Here is a 21,633-nt window from a genome sequence, read left to right on the forward strand (position 1 = left end):
AGCTATTTTGGACGTAAGCGGCTTCCCTGCATATATTTGTGTTGGGTACATTTATGAGTACACAAATGGGACATACGGTTTAATGTTGGTTCTAAAAGGCTAAGTGTAAGGGAATTGTACTAGGCTATTTACTGCCGGTTGGTTTGCTTATTTACTCCACGCCTAGCTTCTCAAATACTCTGCACTTTTTTCTTTTCTTTGCTTACCTCATTGTTTCGTTATTTTCCTTTCGCATCAGCATCACTCCTTGTTTTCCCTTAATTTTTTCTTATAATCTCTTTGTCCATATTTTATCATTTTGTCTTTTATCGTCTCTGTTATTCCTTTCAATTTTTTTTGCGATGCTCAGTTTTCGAGTTTCTAGTTCTTTAAAAATATTTACATCCCTTTAGACGATTTTTATAAATGGCATGAGTTGTATTAAATATAACAAATAAAACTTCGTTAGCTTTATCAGGCTGGTCTGAAGAGAAGCGCCTCCGAGGAGATGATGGAAATAGAAGCGAAGCGACCTCTGCTGTTGAGTAACCTAAATGGATCCACTGCCGATTCTCCAGCTCCCGATTCCTCCAGTTCGAACGGTGACGACGGACCGTCAACCGTCTCTACTGCAGCGGCTAAATTATTCGCGGATATAGCTGCGGATATTTTGGAAGACGAGGATGAAGAACAGCTACTCCAGGAAGCGGCTCAGCCGAGTCATCCGCCACAGATAGTCGCCGAACAACAGATGCAGATACAGGGCCATAATCCCCTTCAACAGATCATCGTCGATAATAGTCAGCAGGTTCTATTGGCACAACAGAGGCAAATCATAGTGTCACAAGCACAGTTGCCGACTACTAATCAGATGGTGTTCTCAACTGGTAAGTTACGTCCTTTTAAGTCGTTTCCCTTTTTAATAAGGCTCTGAAGAGTTTAGTTTTAAGATATGACAAACAAGATTCAAGTTTCTGCATTTATATACATTCTGATGAAAGCCTGAACGTTGATCTTTGATACTATTGAAGTATTATATGTTAGTTGTCCAGAAAGTAAACAGGGTATTGGCATAAAAAATTAAAAATGTATCAACACATTTCATCAACAACTTTATATACAAAGTCATACTGGTGTTTCCTTGGTTGAATATAATGCACCATATCCTCACTGAGGATTTATTTGCCTATAAATTTCGACAGAGTGAACATTTTGCCCATTTAAAAACCGAATCACACTGTGTGCTTCATATTTGGCGGGATTTTCAATTTGCACCGCCATTTAAAAATGATTCAGAACACAGAAGCGTGGCCATATATTGACAAAACTTGCCTCGCACTGATGCGACAAAAGTAACTGGCGTGCACGAAGTCGCGGCGGTGGCGAATCGGCGCTACGCGTGATGCGCAATCGTTCTTTACTTTTTTGACAACCATAGTACTATATTCTCCTATATGAAGTGAGTGTCTGAACCTCAAAAGGCTAATGAATCCTGGAGAGGCTTTTAAAGAATGAACTCGACTGTATATATTGTCAGGCTTTAAACATTCTAAAATGGTGTGATATCATTCGTGGCTCGATTTTATTTAAAATAAACTGATGCCGTAACTCTTCCTCGAACAATGAGTAGTGTCTTGTAATCACTGAAAATATGTATGAACAGCATAAAACCTTTCATTATATTCATAATAATCAAAGCCACTTTACTTTTAGGAGCCACCCACCTGAAGACACAAACAGGCCAAACGGTAATCGTTCAAAACACGTCCGGCCAACGACCAATGATGTTGGCACAGCAAAATCCCGGTCAGATCCTTTTGTCTCAGGGTCTTCAGGGCCAAATGCAACTAGTTGCTAGCTCCCAGCCAGGCCAATATGTAATCCAGACTAGCGGTGGAAGTGGACAAGGAGCGGCGTATGTGGTCGCTCCATCTCAGAACGCGATGGTACACGGAGGGCAACAGCAAACTGTCCTGCTGGCTCAGACGTCACAGCAGCAAGGTACTGGTGCGAAGACAATTATAATTTTGCAACAGCAACCGCCTTCAGGGTCTGCTACTCAGCATCAGAAAGTCGTGGTGACACCACAAGGACAACAAGTAAGTATTTACTGTTTTATCAGTGTTTTTTATAGTTTAAACATTTCATGTAATATTATTGAAGATGATGGGCGATGGACGATTCGTTATCTCTGTACAGGGAAAAAAAGCAAATGTTTTAATGAAGTATTGTAATAAATCTTGTGCAATGTATGTGTGCAATATATGCTTTTCTTAAGTTTATCATAAAAGTTATGCTGAACGGGCAAAATGGAAAGTCATCGCGGAAAACTGACAGAACTCATTTGTTGTAAAATTTAGGTTATTAAGTTCAAAGTCAAAAGATGCTTCAACTGCTGTACATGCAGTAACGGATATTGTATTGGGAAATTCTTTAATTACAGTTTGATTAATGCACATGCTCTAACTGATGACAAACCAGAGGAAATAAAAGAACAGTTCTTGGAATACCTAGAGCAAACCGACAGAAGATGTACCAGAAATGACATTATGATTGTATTAGGCGACATGAATGCAAGAATAGGACGAGAGCGAGTTTTCATGCCCACTATAGGAAAGCACAGCCTTTCGCTGCTACTTCAATGTCTTCCTTTATTCTGTTCCAGTTGAAGTCTATATCTGTCTGTCATTTTCATTTACATTTTGATTCCTTAGCCTGTTAGTGATGTTTTCCGAGTACCGTTCTGCAATTGTCGCATCTCTCAGCTTGCACATTCCATTTTTCCATCCACTTTATGTTGTATTGAATTGTATGTAAAGTGAGTTCTGTAATTTTGCCATTTCCAGTGTATTTATTTCTGATACACATGGGTTATAATGACATTTTTTGTGAAAATAATGGTGTATTAGTACATGTTCATTTCAATGATACATGATGGATTTTGAAAAAACTTGAACACGAACATTTTTGTCTAAACTTGCAATGCATCGTGTATATTGTATCGAATCTTTTGCAAGCATATCCTCTATAATAGTTTTCGGATAAAAGCGTGTAACAAAAAACACAAGTCCCCGTTTGTCAAAGTTCTAGACCCTTGTCATTTCTATATTGCCTCTTCATATATAAATCGGTAATCAAATGTTCCCTAAATGATGTCATTTTATTACAGGAAAAAGGAAACAACAATTGAAGAGTTTGCTGCAAGAAGGATGCAGCTCCATATTTGGTAATTGTTGGGAAATTAAAGAAAACTATTTTTTAATAAAAGTTTTTATTTTAACCCGAAAGACATAATATCAATCGATGACAAACAGATTTAGTCAATACTTGAGACTATTTTCAAGTACCTAGATAATTTTTGAAAAAATAAAAAAAATTGAAAAAAAGTTGGACCTGCTTTCTTGCACCAAACACGTGAAATAATGCTTCTTCACCATCATTTTTGAGAAAAAAAAACAAATTCCCAACAAAAACTCTTTTATTCGGTTACAACAATCAAACGACTATGGTTTGCCTACTACACAAATACGAAAAAATCTGTAAAAAGAAACAGGTTGGTGTCAAAAAAATACCATTCAGAAAAAAATTTAAAAATTTAACACACGGGCAAACACATCCTTCATTCATCTACCTACCTGGTCGTCCTCATCCGTTCCAGATGATTCGGTTTTCTGGTTCTCTGCCATGGCTGCATTACTTGTGAGACGGGTGTAAAAAGCCTTTTGGTTCATAGGAACGAATCGTGTTGCCAACTGCATTACATCTGCATATTTGGCTTTTTTGACAGGTATAGGATTACAATAGACAGGAATATCAGAAGTAACTGAGAGGTCGCTGTCAAGGTTTCTCAAGATTTGGAATAAGTGAAAACTCGGAAGGCCAGTAGATATACTGACTTTAATACTATCTAAATGTTCATTGCTGTACTAGAAAATTCGGTATTTGAAAATCTGGAATCTTTGCTTTTCTGCATCTGAGATAACTTTTTTAAAATGTCCTTCATAGTGACCACTAAAGTTCAGGATCATATGTTGTTTTACCAGAATGGAAATAAACTGTTTGGATGATTTTTTAACAAAATCGGCATATTGTTGGGGGATAAAAACGTAGTCCTTCTTTCTTAAAAACTTCTCAATAGCTCCAAAGCAGCGATCACAGGGAAAAAAGCTATGTCCTGGCTCAGAAAAGCGGTGCTCTATCTTGTCAATAGACCTAGTTCTCACCAGCAAATACAGAAACTGAATCATTACTGAGTTTTTGTTTTGCGCAGCAGCGTTATCGGAGAAAAGGTATAAAACTTTAACATTTTTAGGTGACTTTCGAGCCGTAGTTTCATCATACATATAAAAGTGTGCTTGATTTGTCTTACCAGAATGGACGCAGAAGTTGTATGTCCACAACTGGCGCCTGTAGAAATCTTCCCCAGCAGGAATTTTTGAAAGTGAAAGGTTTTGTTGGAAGTGGGAACCTCCACTTCGTCGCTATGCTTGCACAATGTGGTCTTCTTCCTCAGCTCCTTGAAAAACAAATCGGCCTTAATTTTCACGCAACTTCTTTTCCGCTGCTAAAACTTTTTTTTCATTTTCGTCGAGGGTCACATCTTTGAGTTTGTTATCTAAGACATCCCATTTTTGCACGTATCTGATCGAGGTGAGCCAAACCTGTAGTTGAAGTTTTCTTTGAAGTATCGATAGTAGAAGTCGTGTAACACTTGCTGTGCTACAATAATATTACAAGGCCAGAATCGCTCGTTGTCGAAGAGAATAGGGCGGGGTTATAGAAACTATATCGTATTTTAAATTCAAGCACAATTAGATAATATGAAATTATTATTTATTATTGGACGCCACCCCTGGTTTATCCTCGAAGGGGAAGAGCAAAAAAAAATTAAGATTTATTGAAAGTTTACAAGAAAACTATTCTTTATTATTTCTTAGTAATGAACAAAAAGAAAACATTAAAAGTTACGTCATCCCAAAGGGATTCCAAAATATTATTTTATGTTAACATTATCATAAACAAAAAATCTTTGTATCGTATTAAATTAAGAATTGGTTATAAAGAAAATGAATGTATATATATATTAACCCCAAATTTCGAAATTTGTTTACATTGAAAATAATATAGTTATTTATCAACTAGGAACAATGAAGAAAATAAACCTTTAAATTAAATTAGAACACTTCACTATATTTTCATTTTTTTTTTGAGTTCATAATCATTTCTGTTGTCTTGAAAGTAGGTATAATAAAAATTGGTACAACCTTAATCTGCTCTGTTTCTCTTCTTATCTAATCAGTCACCAAATAAACCATTGATTCAGCTACGTACTATATCAAATCACCACCATCCTAGATAAGAGGGGTTAGGGATTCCATAAAAATATACTGCTACTGGGCCATGATCTGGAATAACTCCATAGCAATACTATCTTGCGACGAGTATTAGAAATATAATATCAGCATTATAGCCTCTCCAATAAGGGTCTAAAAAAATAATATATCTATCTGAAATATGGACAAGAAAAGGATTTATTAACTCACCTCTGAATTGAGACCCACTTTGGAAACACGTCTTAACGGTTGGACGGTCTTAACAGAAAAGAGCGAAGCGCTGTCATGGCGCCTGAATCTGGAAATTGGGTGTGAGCGACAAGTTGAAAAATATGCTCATCTACCGGATATATTTGGGAATTACAGAAGAAACCTTGAGTCGGCTACAAGTAGGTACTTGACAGATAGATGGGGTTAGAAGTTTTATTTAAAAAAAATAATCGAAATATATAATGAGTTTCTTTTAAATCTTTTGAAACGGTTACAGTCGTAGGGAACTTTGGTTTTATATTTAGGCTTGCTAACACTTTATGGTTCGTAAAGTTCCTAATACAGTTGATGCATTTTCTTTACATTTTGATCTGGAGATAAATAGAATCGACGGGATTTGTTTTTACTATAATGCGATTCACGCCTTGGAAAGCTCTGGATGTGCATCTTCACATTTTTGAGTGTTTCGTTAGATTTTCGGTTGAGTCCATTTGTATGCTTTCCTTTGTTACTAGGTGGCGCTGCAATATCTCTGTCACGAAAAGTTTAAGCAATGAGATCTACACGTTGACAACAGGTTCAATGTGTTGTTTTTTTACAGAAGTACGTTTCTTCTTTGGATGCTTCCTCCTAGCTGAAGGTCCTGCGACATTACTATTAAAACAACTTTCATCAGAGCTTGTAAGTTCATGTCTGAATCACTAGCGTTAAACGGATCTGAGTCGGTTTCACTCATTTTTACACGAACAATTAAACCGCATGAAAACGCACGCCACGCAGTAATGATAGCGACTAACAAGTCAAAACAAATCAGCTGTCCTGCCGGCCCAGCGCCAAAAGAAGATGACCTGGCATTCCACGAAAATCAGCGAACATTCAAATCGTTTGGTGCAAAAAGGATGAATGTCCGGAGCTGCACTGTTCTTGCACCAAATGAGTGAGGAGGCAGATCCATAAAGACATATAATTCCTTTATTTATTATCGGATCTGCATCGTTCTTATACCAAACAATGCGCCAATTTTTTTAATTATTGCATATGTTTCCACCCAAAACAGTCTAAATATGGAGCTGCATCCTTCTTACAGCAAACTCCTCAATTTTACTTATTAAGAATACTAATTATACTTTCCGGATATCAGGATATTTGATCGTATACATCAATATATGATTTAACAGAATTGTACTCAATGGCGGCAGAAGGTTTCATTTTAGTGCCAGTTCTTATTTGTACTGGTCATTAAAAAACACATGACTTTGTTGCCAAAAAAAAATCTTTTTTGTCAAGTTATTTGTGTTGCCTGCAGAATTTTCATGTCCGCTTGTAGCAGTTTTTATTGATAATGCACTAGGGATTGTATTTTCGATTTCTCCGTAATGTTTTGATCAAGTTAGTCTGATAATCCTTGAGTTGATTAGCCAGCTGACACTTGTCTAATAATTGTCAGTTACTAATATTCTTCTTGTATATAGCAATGGTTCCATCAATTCCATTTTGGCACTGGTTGAGTGATTTGACTGTTTTGCTTTCCAACATATATTTGTATATGTATAGCCTCCTTTGAAAGTTTTTATTACACATACCTGTCAGCCTCTCTGGTTTGACTAATTCTTATTTTCTGGGGGGCCAAGACTAAATATCTGAAAAGTGTAGACAAGCCAGCAATGCTTCAAATCTGTTTTGCGGTATATGTCTCACTTCATATTATGGAAGTTTGATGGATCAAATTAGTACTCCGGTAGTCTCTCAATCTAGGTTTGGAATTCAAGCCCATCCATACGAGAATACCACAAAATGTTCATCATATCTTCAACGTTAGCCGGATACCAATTAACAAGGAATGAGTTTGGTGCCATTGATTCATTTGTAATGCCTATTATGATTTTCTGTTTGTTTCCTCAATAAGCAAGTTCATCAAGTCATCAGTCACTAGTAGTTTGTAGAATGCAAGTAGTCTGTTAACTTATCAATTTCGATTGTGGTGCTCAAGAAACCATTGAAATGAGAGAGTGAATAAGTATTCAAATTTCCCGTAACCTGAGACCATACATTTCCTTGAGAATTTCTTGTAATATTAATGGTTTCTTCCTCTTTTTATTCTTGTTCTGCTTCATCTAATTTGTCAACTTCCATTTGTACACTCTTCAAATCATTTTGCTTTTGATCCACATGATTCTGAGAGTTTGTGATTTTGTATAATAAAAAAAGTCTAATCGGGAGAACAAAATAAATAAACCATACCTCAGGTGTTAAAGGTCATCAAATTCCGAACTCCCGTCGTAATCGGAATCGTCTTAAGAATCTTCAAATTCCTCACATGAGATAATTTCGCTTAAATGTTCCGCATAATATTATTTCTTTTATTGAGAGAAGCTTCCCTCGATTATTAGACTTAACTTGTAACAGAAATGCACCAAAGTGAAACACTAGCACAACACTAACGCGACGCTGAAGTAGACCTAACTTCACTGGGATCGTAAAGTGTATTCATAAACAGCATGCCATCAACGAGCAGTGATAACATCTTTTGCGGTTGTTCGATCTGTCTCTCTAGCGCATTCAAACTCCCACTTGCTCTCCCCCCAATAAAAAGACATGCTGCTATATTTACTTAATGCAAGGTAGAGACACAACTGACGACAACAAAGATGGTGTCGTCACTAAGCTCTACAGATTGCTCGGTTTATGTTAATATATATGTCTATGGTATTTTTAAACTATCGAAAATGTGATCACATTGATTTCTGTTTAACTTTAGTGTGCAAAACAAACTATTGCTGTATTATAATAGGGCATGGTTTTTATAATCCCCCACTAAAGTTCTTAATTTTTGTTAAATGCCATATAAAGAGTTATTATACAAGTTGTGCGCTGAGCCTATTAAACACTCATACCAAAAACTTGTAATATTTGTCTGTTAATTTTGCGTATTCATTAAAATATATTATTATTATTGGAATAATACATGTATATCTTTTCAGGTCGTCGTAACTCAAGTTCCTAGGCCCGTAATGCACACCTCCTCAGTGTCAAACAATGTCTCTCCTGTTACCAAAGTGATCAAGACAATGGCGAGTAACAACAGTAGCACAACCACTATTTCGGCGCAACAGACTACCCATTCGTCTCCTAATGTAAATATCATAATGACTGATAAGAAAGAGGATATAAAGAAACACAAAATTGCCAGAGATCTCACGACGCCCTATATTTGCGACTGGAGTGATTGTTATGTGTAAGTAGACAAATAGTTATTAATTATATCTATTATTTTATAAAGTATTGATCGTCGATAATTACCTTTTTGTCAATAATATAATAAATAAATAATACATAATAGCTTCAATGTTTCTATGCTAATCAATATTTTATGAATAAATATAACTATAATGGGAATTATAATATAAAAAATATACAAATGACATAATTGCTTCAGTCTTTCCATGCTAATCAATTATGAAAAAATATAACTATAGTGGGAATTATAATACGAGTATATACAACTTTTAAAAAAGAATTTGGTGTAAATATGAAAAGATTGTTTGAATATTACTTTAAATCGGAAATTAGTAGCAATGATGAATAATAATTATTAGGGTGGTTATATACTTCATATTTTGATAGGGAGATTAAGAGAGAGAGATTACGAGAGAGAGGGTTTAAGAAGGAGGGATTAAGAGAGAGGAGAGATATCAAGATAGATATTAAGAGAGGGAGAGAGATTAAGAGAAAGAGAGAGAGAGCGATTAAGAGAAACAGGGAGAGCGATTAAGAGTAACAGGGAGAGGGATTAAGACAAAGAGAGAGAAGTTAAGAGAGAGAGAGCGAGGGAGAGAGGTTTAGAGAGATAGAGAGAGAGGTTATTAGAGAGAGAGAGAGAGGGGGAGACGTTAAAAAAAGAGTGAGGGAGATTAAGAGAAAGAGGGAGATAAGTTAAGACAGAGAGGTTAAGGGGAGAGAGAGAATGAGGAAGGGAGAGAAATTATGAGAGTTTAAGAGAGGTTCTGAGAGAAAGAGAGGGAAAGATGTTATGGAAGAAAGACAGAAGTTAAGAGAGAGTGGGGAGAGATTAATATAGAGGGAGGGTGAGGGACAGAGAGAGACGGTCAGATATTGAGAGAGACGGTCAGAGATTGAGAGGGGCTGTCAGAGATTGGGAGAGTGGGTGAGAGATAGAGAGGGAGGCTGAGAGATTGAGAAAGAGCGTGAGAGATTGAGAAAGAGCGTGAGAGATTGAGAAAGAGCGTGAGAGATTGAGAAAGATATTGAGAGATTGAGAAAGATATTAAGAGATTGAGAAAGATATTAAGAGATTGAGAAAAATATTGAGAGATTGAGAAAGATATTGAGAGATTGAGAAAGAGATATTGAGAGATTTAGAAAAATATTGGGAGATATTGAGAGATTTAGAAAGGTAGTGAGAGATTTAGAAAGTATTGAGAGATTTAGAAAGGTATTGAGAGATTTGGAAAGATATTGAGAGATTTAGAAAGGTATTGAGAGATTTAGAAAGGTATTGAGAGATTTAGAAAGAAATTGAGAGGTATTGAGAGATATTGAGATTAAGAGAAATATTGAGATTAAGAGAGATATTGAGATATATATATATATATATATATATATATATATATATATTCAGATATTGAGATTAAGAGAAATATTGAGAGAGAAAAGGTAGAGAGTGACATAAGGAAAGAGTAAAATAAATAGAAAATGAAATAAAAGAGATAGATGGAGGGTGGTATAAAAAGATAGAGTGTGAGATAAAGAGATTTAATTTGAGATAAAGAGTTAGAGGGTGAGATAAAGAGATAAGAGTGTGAGACATAGAGATAGAGTGAGAGATACTGAGACAAAGAGCGAAATTGAGACAGAGAGACTGAAACGGAGAGAGAGAGAACAAGTTTCATTGGGTCTTAAACTATACTACATTGTATAGTAATATTGATAACCTTTTGAGAGTTCAGTTTGTTTCATGATAACCTTTTGAGAATTCACTTTGTTTCATGATTACAGTTATTTCATATGTTTCTATTACCTTTCATGTATAACTAACTTAAGTTATGAGTTTGTGAACGATTAAGACATATTTCTTACTGCACTTACAGAGAAAAGAGGTTCAGGTCTGCTAACGAAGTATACCTACACGCTTGCGAGGCGCATTGTCCTTTGGGAAGTGAAGAAATCATTTGTCAGTGGGATAGATGCGACAATATGAAACGGAAACGGTTCTCCCTCATGACTCATCTCCATGACAAACACTGTAATACTGAGGTAAGTGAAACAATTGGATTTAGATAATTATATAATATAATTTCGTCCTTCCATTTTACTTTCATTTGCTATCATCTTATATATTACAAACAATTTACAGGTGAAAATCTGATCTACGGACAAATTATTTCTATTATAAGAAGACAACACATATTGATCAAGAGTTTATCCTTTAATAAAAGAATACCTTTTCGATATTATTTATTATATATTCAAAATACAACTTTTAACAGTTCCTGTAACATTAGAGAAAGGAATTAAATTCGACTGAATACATAAATACAATACATACATCGAAAAAAAAAGCTTTATTAGAGTAGGCCTTAGGACTCAGATGGGAGGTTAGCACCCCCGCACAAGAAATTCAAAATAACCATTACATAACTTAATATTGTCTAAATTACGTCTAAGCCCTTTTGATTACTTTTTTAACATTGAGTTATTTGTCAGTAATGTTATAAAATGCATAAACAAGGTCATTCAAAGTTAAATTTCATTTAACTGTATGTGATCTATTTTAAGGGGCGATTGTTCGAAGGCTAATCAAAACTTGATTGTAATCAAATATTTAATTACAATCGAATACGTCACAGCAGCTATCAAAATTATCAGAATTGCTTATTATTATTATTGATTTGTAAATAAAAACGTGAAATTAACATCAGAAAGTATTTAATTATGGTAATTTTAAATTAAAACTCAAAATAATAAAATTGAATAAAATAAATCAGTTAACATAACCTCAAAATGTGACAAATTTGATTTTTTAATTAAATATTTGATTACAATCAAGTTTTGATTAGCGTTCGAACAATCGGCCCTTTCAAAATTTCTGAAATTCATACAAAATGAATTAAAATTCGAAGCTTACTGTTTAAAATCGAGAAATTCTGTGATACCATAGATGTTTACGGTGAAGAAGTGACTGACTCAGAAAATCAATTTAGTTAAATTAATTCTAATACATCTTGGATCAAACCTTAAACCCAACAATAAAACTGTAAATTATACGGGATTTTTGGAATAGGATATTTAACACAGAAAGTGCTTGCCTAGTTCCCATAGCATTTCTAAAACCAAATTGGGGTTCTTCGAGATCTGCTTCGCGTTCGGGCCTAATTCTGTTGTGAAGTATTCTTAGGAAAAGAGTGTGGCTCATTAGGCTAATTAATTTACATTCTGAATATTAACTAGCATTGTGTTTTTTAAGCATTGCAACGAAGATAGACTTGAGCTAGTCTGTGGGAGTCACTCCAGTGTTATATATTGCATTAAAAATTTACTACTTTTAAGTTATCTTCATCTATTAGCTTCAGCAACTCATTCAGTGAATCATCTGAACCACAAGCTTTAGTAATTTTAGCATTTTTATGGCTTGTTCTACCTCTGATTTCATAATTTCTGGACCGTCAGTACAATTTTGTTTTAATTCAGTACTATTATTTTTGTCATCGTCAAACAACTCTGATATATCATCATCATGGCATCTATACTTCTGATGGAGCGATTGCCGCCCTTTTTGGGCTCTTCTTTAGCGGGGAATCAGTTCGCATTAACTTTTTGATTTGCCATATCTTCAAGGTCTTCATAATTCGACTATATTATAATAATTTTTCTTGTAGGCAATGAAGCAAAGTTTGTTAAAACGAAAGCAGGCAGCTCATAGCAAACAAGTGGAGACAACGCCACCAGCATCGACTAGTCCACATCCAGGTTACGCCCCTGATGCAGCTTTACATGCGATCAAAAGACACGCTTTGGAATTTGTGAATCCTAAGGAGTTACAAGTAAGTTTGATATTTACCCATTTATTTAATTTATAATTTTGTGAAGAATGAACTAACGGGCACAAAAGCCTGAAAATGCTTTAGATATATATTTGTACACTTTATTGTATATACATACAAGATAACTATGCTTATATTTTTGAACTATCTATGGAATCTTGTTTGTTATTGGATGGAAATTCATGTTAATTACATATATAAACATAAAAAAACTGTTTTTAATTTTCACTGTAGTAGCAAATAATAAGTGAAATGAGTCATGAACGTGATCAGTTAGGTTTTTCCTATCATTTAGCTTTGAATGAATGTTATCACGAAGCGTGTCAGTATATAATGCTGCTTTAATCTGCTGATTCAGCAGTTGATTCATCTATTGTGTTTTTATTTAGATGTGAAAAGACATCTCGATTTAATGTCAGGACATTGATTAGTTCAGCTATTAAATAGACTAACTCGGTTATTTGACACTCAAGAGAATTAAATTTTTGTCCTCGAATCTTGATAATTGTGTTTCGTTCTGTTTACTGTCGTAAACGCAATACATATAATTAATTGCAGGGAAGATTGTATTTGTATCAATATGATTCATGAAATACCTGACTCCATGTATAACTTCTTCCAAATAAACACGTTTTGGCATTTTTTTAGAAGGCATTATGTACATACAGACCAAACAAGCGTCTGCGGTTGCTAGTACACTCTCTGTTGATAGACTAAATAATTTAATATCCTTTTGAAATAAAAAGAATATACTAATTTGAGTATTTTACATCTTTAGCTATATAGTCGACTTCCGCTCATCCGCTTACTTGACACATTAATCTTATTTTTATTTTTATAAGCAGACATATAATATTCTATTGTTACAATGTAAAGTGACTAGCAAAGAAACATATTTTCTTACTTGTCGCCAATGATCGAATTTAAAATTTCCGAAAATTCATGATGGGCATGTGATTTCGGCAACATTTCACCACTTACCACGCTTGATTTTAGATGACTTATTTCACTTATTATTTGCCAGACTATAAATCAGCTTGACATTCACCTTTACAATATTTGTCATCTTGACATTCACCAAACATTAACTTCCTCAGAATAATATTTTTAAACTGAAATATTTTATACCTGTAACAGTTGTACTAAAAGTAATACTGTTCGGGTAAAACATTTGTATATAATGGTTAGCCCAACACATTTCAGGGTGCCAAATAAATACACTGGTAATAAAAAACATTCAGTGTCAACAATATCCTGAGTCTAGAATTAGAGTCACACAAGAACAACAAGAATTTATTGCAGTACTTTACCACCCTTTTTTGTTTTTGTGTACAGTTCTCGATGTTTGGTAGTTTTAAATTAGCTTATGAGGAGATTAGCTAAAAGTTTTTATTCTTCCATTTTTCCTCTATCTGACTGTACATTTAGTACTGTTTTGTCACTCTTCTGTGAAATTGAATTATCATAAAAAACTATAAATCAAACATTTAATATCTAGTTCAAAAATACGACAATTTAGTTTTCTCTCCTTTAAATGATATTCATTTGCTTATCACTCTTGGAATTAGATACATACGTTTTGAATTTATACTCGAGCAGCAGGATGGAGTAAGTGTAGTCCTCACCTAGTGACAATTTAAAATTAATAAACAATAATCGAATCAATTTGTCATTAGACGAAAAACATAGTTAAACAAATAGATAATACTTTAATAAGTAGAGGCATAATCAAACAAGTTGATGTAATGGAAACCAGTAAACTTCCAGCAAAATTTACTGCGCCAATATCGTCGATACAAAATATTGTAACCAGAAAAGTATTAACAGAAAAAAAATGTAGTTATGTCCGATCTTACAGTTTAGAAAGTGCTCAAAAAGATATAAAAAAATTAATATTTTTCTAGTTCTATTATTCCTACGTTAGATAAACCTGAAAGATCCCAATGTTCGACTGAAAGGGAGTGAAAACCTCAATACAAAGTAGTGTAGGAAAAATACCAGTAGAGTGGCTCAAATCGGAGTTCATACCAAATCCAAAGAACCAGGAGCAAAAGTTTGTGAAGACTATAGGACCATAAGCCTAATGAGCCATCTGCTGAAGCTGTTTTTAAAAGTCATCCACAAAAGAATTTACCGGAAATGCGAGGAACAAATTGCGCCCAACCTGTATTGGAATCAATCAGCGGAAGCAAAATCAATCAAAAGGTCAAAATCTTCAGGGGAGTGAGAGAGGGATGCATAATTTCACCACTGATATTCAATCTGTACTCTTCATTTTTGAAAAGAATAAAAGATATTGATGAAGGCATCTCAATAAATGGAGTCAAGCTCAATAACCTGCGCTATGCAGATGATACAATAGTGTTTTCCAATACCATAGAAGAGCTTCAGAACTTAATAAACAAAATAATGGAAACAAATAGAACATATGGACTGGATATAAACACCAGCAAAACCAAGCTAATGATCATCAGCAAGGAGAACATAACTGGAGCAAATCTGTGAATAAAATGAGAATTGAACGCGTCTCACAGTACAACTACTTGGGAACTATAATCAATGAGTCGACAATACCCAAGAGATTAAATGTCGCATCGGAAAGGCAAAAAGTGCATTCTTGACTATGAACTCTGTGTTCAAAAGCCATGACCTCACCCTAGAAACAAAAATAAGGCTCCCTAAATGTTACGTGTACTCATTGCTTCTGTACGGAGTAGAAACGTGGACATTGAAGGCGGAAACTATCAAAACTTCAGGCTTTTGAGCTATGGTTATACAGAAGACATGTAGTCACCAATGAAAAAGTACTACGGAGGATGAACACAACCGCGGATTTGGTCAACATCGTGAAAGTTGCAGTACTTTTAACATATAATGAGAAATCAAGGCAGATGTGAACTACTCCGATGCATTTTGCAAAGTAAAGTTGAAGGAAAAAGGGTACCAGGACGAAGAAGAATATCCTGGCTTGCTAACCTGGAAGCATGGTATAGAAAGACCTCAACACAGCTATTCCGTATAGCAATTAACAAAGGCATCATAGCCAGAATGATCGTAAATGTTAGGAACGGACAGGCACCTTAAGAAGAAGAAGATAAACCTAAATTGAAATTAAACGAAGATGAAAACAAACTTATTCGTGCTTCCTTCCATAGAGTAATTTTTTTTACGGAAATAGAAACGTCCAAAACAAATGTAATAATTTCCATTACAATCAATTGTGGTTTCATCCCATATCTGTAACATGTCAATACGTGTTTATGTAATGAAAGTGGCAATGACTATAGTAATATGAAACTAAATTTAAATCAATTGAAATGTAGTAGTTACATCTCCAAGTTAATCGAAAACATTTTTACTGTAAAATACCCCACCAAAATTAGCGTTAATTTCTTCAGGAATCTAATATAAGTATTTTCCTTAGTACTTTTTTATACTTACGATTTACAGGATATTCCATTGCGATACCATAGTTATGTATATTCTGTATGAGTTTTTTATTCTGACGAATATGATGAATTAATTTACAATAAGGAACTATCTATCATATAATTTTTAATTTTTTAAATCTGTTATAGTTTTCTGTCTACATGGTAATAGGTTTGTTTCTGTAGTAGTTTGTGTCATATAATGCTAACAGATTGCAAAAAATAACCAACAGTGGAGGAGCCTGCTATAAGTCATTGAGGATGCAGCTAGTGAACAGCTTGTCGGAAGATGACCTTCAGCACTGCTTGGCACTGTAGAAGGTTTGCATGGGGTACTGTAAGAATGCAGAAGGGAGGGCATATTGAAGGGGAAACATGAAAAATAAAAATGTTATACCTGGAATTTAATTGCCAGGCCTTGTATATGTGCCAGAATTATCTACTTCTCGTCAGAAAGATTTGTGCAGCCTCATCTGAAACGCAGCGTCCAGCTGGCAATCATAGTAACATAATATACCAGTATGTACTAATAGCGACCTCTATCGAGGAAACATGAAGGAATATCTATATATCTACATTAACATCATCGTTATCTTTCTAATAAGCTTGGATTTACAGTTAACTTAAATCGCCATCGACCGTGACTAATTGATACATCAGACCAATATATGATATCAATGAAATAAACCCTAATCCTTTCTAGGAAAATTTTTTTAACTATACAGCGTTCCACGTTAAGAAAATAACATTAGACTTATGGAGATCAGTGTTGCCAAAACTTTCAGGCATGCGGTTTACTAGATTGTCGATATATTTTTCGAATTTCCATTTTCAATTAACATTTAACTGTAAAGAATAACAACTGAAGAACCACAAAGCCTTATTATCATTATGTAGTCTCAGAGAACGACATAAAATCGCTGACATACGCACACCGTATTATTTTAAGTTGCAATTAGTAATTAGATATATGCATTCCAAGCGGTCCGTTTATTTGATATTAAATCTTTAATAGCCGGCAAAGTGCATGATTTAACTAAGCAATATTTTCTACTGATTTTTATGATTCATGGTATATGATATTCTTACTGAAAAACAAATAAACTGTCGTTACTATAATTAGAATAATAAATAATAATAAGATAAATAAAATTATCTTTTGTAAATACTATTTATTTAATTAAAATCATTTTCCCTGCTTTTCATCTCTTGTTTCGAATGTGCACTTTTGGTCAATTACGTTAAAAAACATTAATTTAATTCATGTCTGAAAACGAAAATACAAATACAACCCTGAATCGTGCTTGTGTTCATCGTGGCATCGCTGCGCTTCTATCGTCCATAAGAAATACATGGCCCTATCTCCGCAATGTTTTTTTCTTAACGTGAAACGCTCTATACCAAATTTCTATGAGAGGTATTTTTGGTGGATATTTATGATTTTGCTGTGCAAAAAATTAATCAAAACCTAATTTAAAAAAAGGCTCGTCCACAAGAACCACAAAGCACTTGCCGATTACTCAAAAAAAATATTTAAAAAGCATATATCTTGTTTAAAAAAGCACAAAAAAATCTTAATTATAATTAACATCTGATCAAAATAAATAAAAGACTCAAAAATGCTATCATCCATTACATTTTGTAGTTTTTTTTAATAGATATTCTCTCGCATCCTGAAATAAAAATGAATTTTCTACCGCCACGGTTCGTCCTGATTTCTTTTTTATTTTACTTCTTTTATCTGTAGCTTTTTTAATGTACTTCGGAATTTGTGATAGTTTTTTAGTTAGTGTGATAGAATAGTTTTTTTGCCACTAACTATTCTCTGATGATTTATATAAGATGAAAGAACTCATTATTACTGCATCCACTAAATAATAAAATATTGTTATCCACGATCATCGTCTAGATTTTTTAGATATAGAATAGCACTGCATGAACTGATCGAAATGATCTACGCAGTTCACGTGTTTGTCTGAAATAACAATGAGACAATTTTCGCCATCTTGTCTGTCTTTTCTATTAGTCGTTTTCACAGAAGTTGCAATGTGTAGATCATGCATATTGCTTACCATCAAAACTGATATTGAGTTCATATCCTTCCAAACAGTGAATGTTATGCCATTCACTATTAAAAATCGCGACTCACCCATTTTCATTTTATTGGTGTTTTGGTGAATGTTTTTAGTTGAAAGTTGCAGAATCGTTATTTCACCAAGAGAACCAATATCATATATTTATATATTTCGTTGTGGGTTTTTCTTCGTATACAGAAACCTTTAAACGATATCCTCTCACACTGCTGGCAAACACCCAAATTTTAAATAATATTTGGTTGGTTTTTGAGGCATATACTGCTTTAGTCTGGATCTTGAGGAGAAAAAGGTTGTCATGCAAAAAATGCCCCACTGGAGCACCAACATTTTTATTCACAAATTGACAAAAAAATATACAAATTGGTTAATTATCTACCATTGACACACAATCAGATGTTTTTTTTGCAATTAAGTTTCTATTTAGTTAGTTACGGGGTGGTACAGATTTTGTACCACCGTACAAGTTGGTACAATTTTCTAATTTTCTAGACATAAAACTAATATAGTTTAAAAAAAGAGGTTAATCTTTGTAAATGGGTATATTTTATAAAAACCCTTAAAAGGGCTACATTAAAAACACGAACGTTTTCGGAACAACTGTTCCATCATCAGGTTAAAATACAGGTTACCATGCCTGAGCCACCAAAATATTTGGGTAAAAACCCTTTAAAATATATTATGTTACCAAAGATTGTACATGATGTTGTTAATATTATTTGATGTTTAATATTTTATTTAAATTTTACTTCAGGTAACATACACCCATGCTTTAAGTGAGTTCCAGTGTCCGGAGAGTAAACCTCTTCAAACGGACTTTAGCTGGTAACTTTAAAGTTAAGGTAACGGTAACTCTCCGGACACTGGAACTCACTTAAAGCATGGGTGTATGTTACCTGAAGTAAAATTTAAATAAAATATTAAACATCAAATAATATTAACAACATCATGTACAATCTTTGGTAACATAATATATTTTAAAGGGTTTTTACCCAAATATTTTGGTGGCTCAGGCATGGTAACCTGTATTTTTAACCTGATGATGGAACTGTTGTTCCGAAAACGTTCGTGTTTTTAATGTAGCCCTTTTAAGGGTTTTTATAAAATATACCCATTTACAAAGATTAACCTCTTTTTGTGATATGTGGTATACAGCCAGCTGCAGGAATTATTTTCCTTGTGGATTTTTTTAATATAGTTTACTATAAAATAAATTAAAATATATTATATGGGGTTGGATTATCAAAGTCTTAAATAAAGTCTTGTACTTCAAGAAGAATATGTTTTCAGGAGAGATAGGTCTATGATTATTTGACCATGTTGGAGGTGTTTAAGCAGAAGTACAATTTTCCGGCATAAGAGCTCTAACCATATCTGTTGTCACCTCTAGTGGAAAACCAGACTGAGACTCTTCACCTGATATCCTTTAAATTTCGTTCCGTTAAACATCCGCCATTGCAGTTTCAATCTATTCGGGATCTTCATTTTCAGAATTGTCGACTATGGATTCGGAATCAGATGATATTGTCTCTACATTTATATTATCCAGTTTCGCTTATAATTCGTCCATTTCATGCCAATTAGGGTAAAATATATATCGTCTTTTCTCAATCTTGACATTTCCTAGATAAAAATTAATTTTGTAAAATATATGCGGAGCGGTGGTACGAATATTATACCACGAGAAAACTTTGTGAATTTTCAGTTTACACACAAATATTATCAATCAGGTTAATTATTACTTTTAACTAGCAACATCAACACAATTCTTGAACACAATTATTTTGTAAATATTTCAGTTTTCAGTTACTTATTAACCCAAAACTATCGACAAGGTTCCAGTAAAATGAGCTGACAATAAAATAAAGTTTGTGACTATCTGGAATCTGGATTTAGTCATGCCCTTGTGTTCAGTAGATGGCTGTTACAGTGGTTGAAAAATTGTACTACAATGTAAGCGACAACGAATAAAAAAGAATTTATAAGACCACCGCCGCTTAACAGTTCCGAAAAAGGTGGTACATCGCATGTACCATGACGACTCAAAGAGTTAAAATGCTATAAAACTTTATATTCAAGTAGATTATAGTTGGACGAATGGTATATAATTTATCATTGCGATTACTACAGAAACAAATCCAATAGTAGCATTGACCATTATAACTGTTCATAAATCACTTCACATTGTAAATTTGACCATTTTTTGTACTGTTTTAATGTTTATATTTATTATTTTTAATTGTAACTGTTGTGCAACAAAAATGTAACTATGAATATTGTTATTTCTTAAGATGAAATCTTCGATACCTGTCACTTCTGGTTTGACGGCAGTGGTCACCCGTGGTGGCCCTCAACTTACCTCAGACCAGGTGAGGTGTCGGCTTATAGTGAGTGTCACCCTGTAACTAATGACTGTGTTTTTATCGTTATATTTTTGTTTTGCTTGTTTTCTTTTGTGTCATGATTTTTTTTACATTATATTTTTCATATACATTGTTTCAAAATGGCTGCATTTAATGAAATGAAAACCGTTATAATATATAGTGTGGCAAACTAGTGGTGCTCTATAGTTTGTCTATAGCATATGAAGGAGATGTCAGTTATTGGCCAAAGATGATATTATTTGAGCCATTCTCGATGTTGCCGTGATGCATAATTATTACTTTGAGTTTATTCGAAATAAATGGAATGGGGGGATATTATTAAAGAGAAGATACACACTAGTAATGTTTATGGCACCATAAGAGTAAATCATACAATAAATCAAGATTTTGTAACGACACAAATACTTTTTGTACAAATATTATAGTTCGTTCAAGATTATTTGTCCACATAATCGCAGTTGTGATATACTTTTGAAACTTTACCACAAACTTTTGTATACCTCTGTCGTATATTTTGCACTTCTCAACTTGATACCATATTTTCTTACTCTCCATGAATTTGTCAAGAAAAGCACGGCCATTTCAAGAACTTGTTCAATGTCCGAACAAACTGTATCTCTGGGACTTTACGCCTGAATAGCAATATGGGACAAGTCTCCTAAATTTCCTGTTAAACTGCATGATCATAAAGCTGTGAGTCAATATTCTCCTCGCTCTGTATTTAACATTTAAACTTATTTAGATTGTTAGAATATTCATAAGTATAAATAGTAGTCTCTTTGAATCAGATATCGATCAATAAAATCACATTTTATTCCCAAAAGTGCTGTAGGATGTAGGGATGCTGCGATTTTTCTTCTTTCAATTGAAAGAAGGTATATGGCGTTACTGCAGTGCCTGTATTTTTGACTCGGGTACATATTGACGTACCTACGTTTCCTTTCCAGTCACAATTAAACTAAAAGATGAATCATCTTCATTTTGAATAAAGGTCGATGATCATTGCGAACTTTTTATCAACCTGTTTCACAAGCTCTTCTAAGAGTGTGGAGAGTCTTCCACTTCTTTCTTCATAGACTTTTGGCACTTCGTAATGAAATGATGTACTGGGTGAATTACTTTTATCTTAAAAAAATTTTTATCCA

The 21,633-nt window shown here is 33.9% G+C and overlaps 1 protein-coding gene across 8 annotated transcripts in view; it reads left to right on the forward strand.

Moving 5' to 3' along the window:
* Positions 1 to 21,633, forward strand: part of Bap170 (Brahma associated protein 170kD) — a 197,610-nt gene that overhangs the window by 155,251 nt on the left and 20,726 nt on the right. For 4 of the 8 annotated variants that reach the window (XM_072543110.1, XM_072543109.1, XM_072543113.1 and 1 more), the window contains exons 13-18: positions 449 to 866; positions 1,693 to 2,078; positions 8,504 to 8,757; positions 10,631 to 10,796; positions 12,419 to 12,583; positions 20,396 to 20,491. In XM_072543110.1, coding sequence (XP_072399211.1) covers positions 449 to 866; positions 1,693 to 2,078; positions 8,504 to 8,757; positions 10,631 to 10,796; positions 12,419 to 12,583; positions 20,396 to 20,491 — 1,485 coding nt within the window. The remainder of the gene's footprint in view (positions 1 to 448; positions 867 to 1,692; positions 2,079 to 8,503; positions 8,758 to 10,630; positions 10,797 to 12,418; positions 12,584 to 20,395; positions 20,492 to 21,633) is intronic. The other 4 variants (XM_072543114.1, XM_072543117.1, XM_072543112.1 and 1 more) reach the window with 3 other exon arrangements.

The sequence above is a fragment of the Diabrotica undecimpunctata genome, chromosome 9, assembly GCF_040954645.1.
Source record: "Diabrotica undecimpunctata isolate CICGRU chromosome 9, icDiaUnde3, whole genome shotgun sequence".
Classification (NCBI taxonomy): Eukaryota; Metazoa; Arthropoda; class Insecta; order Coleoptera; family Chrysomelidae; genus Diabrotica; species Diabrotica undecimpunctata.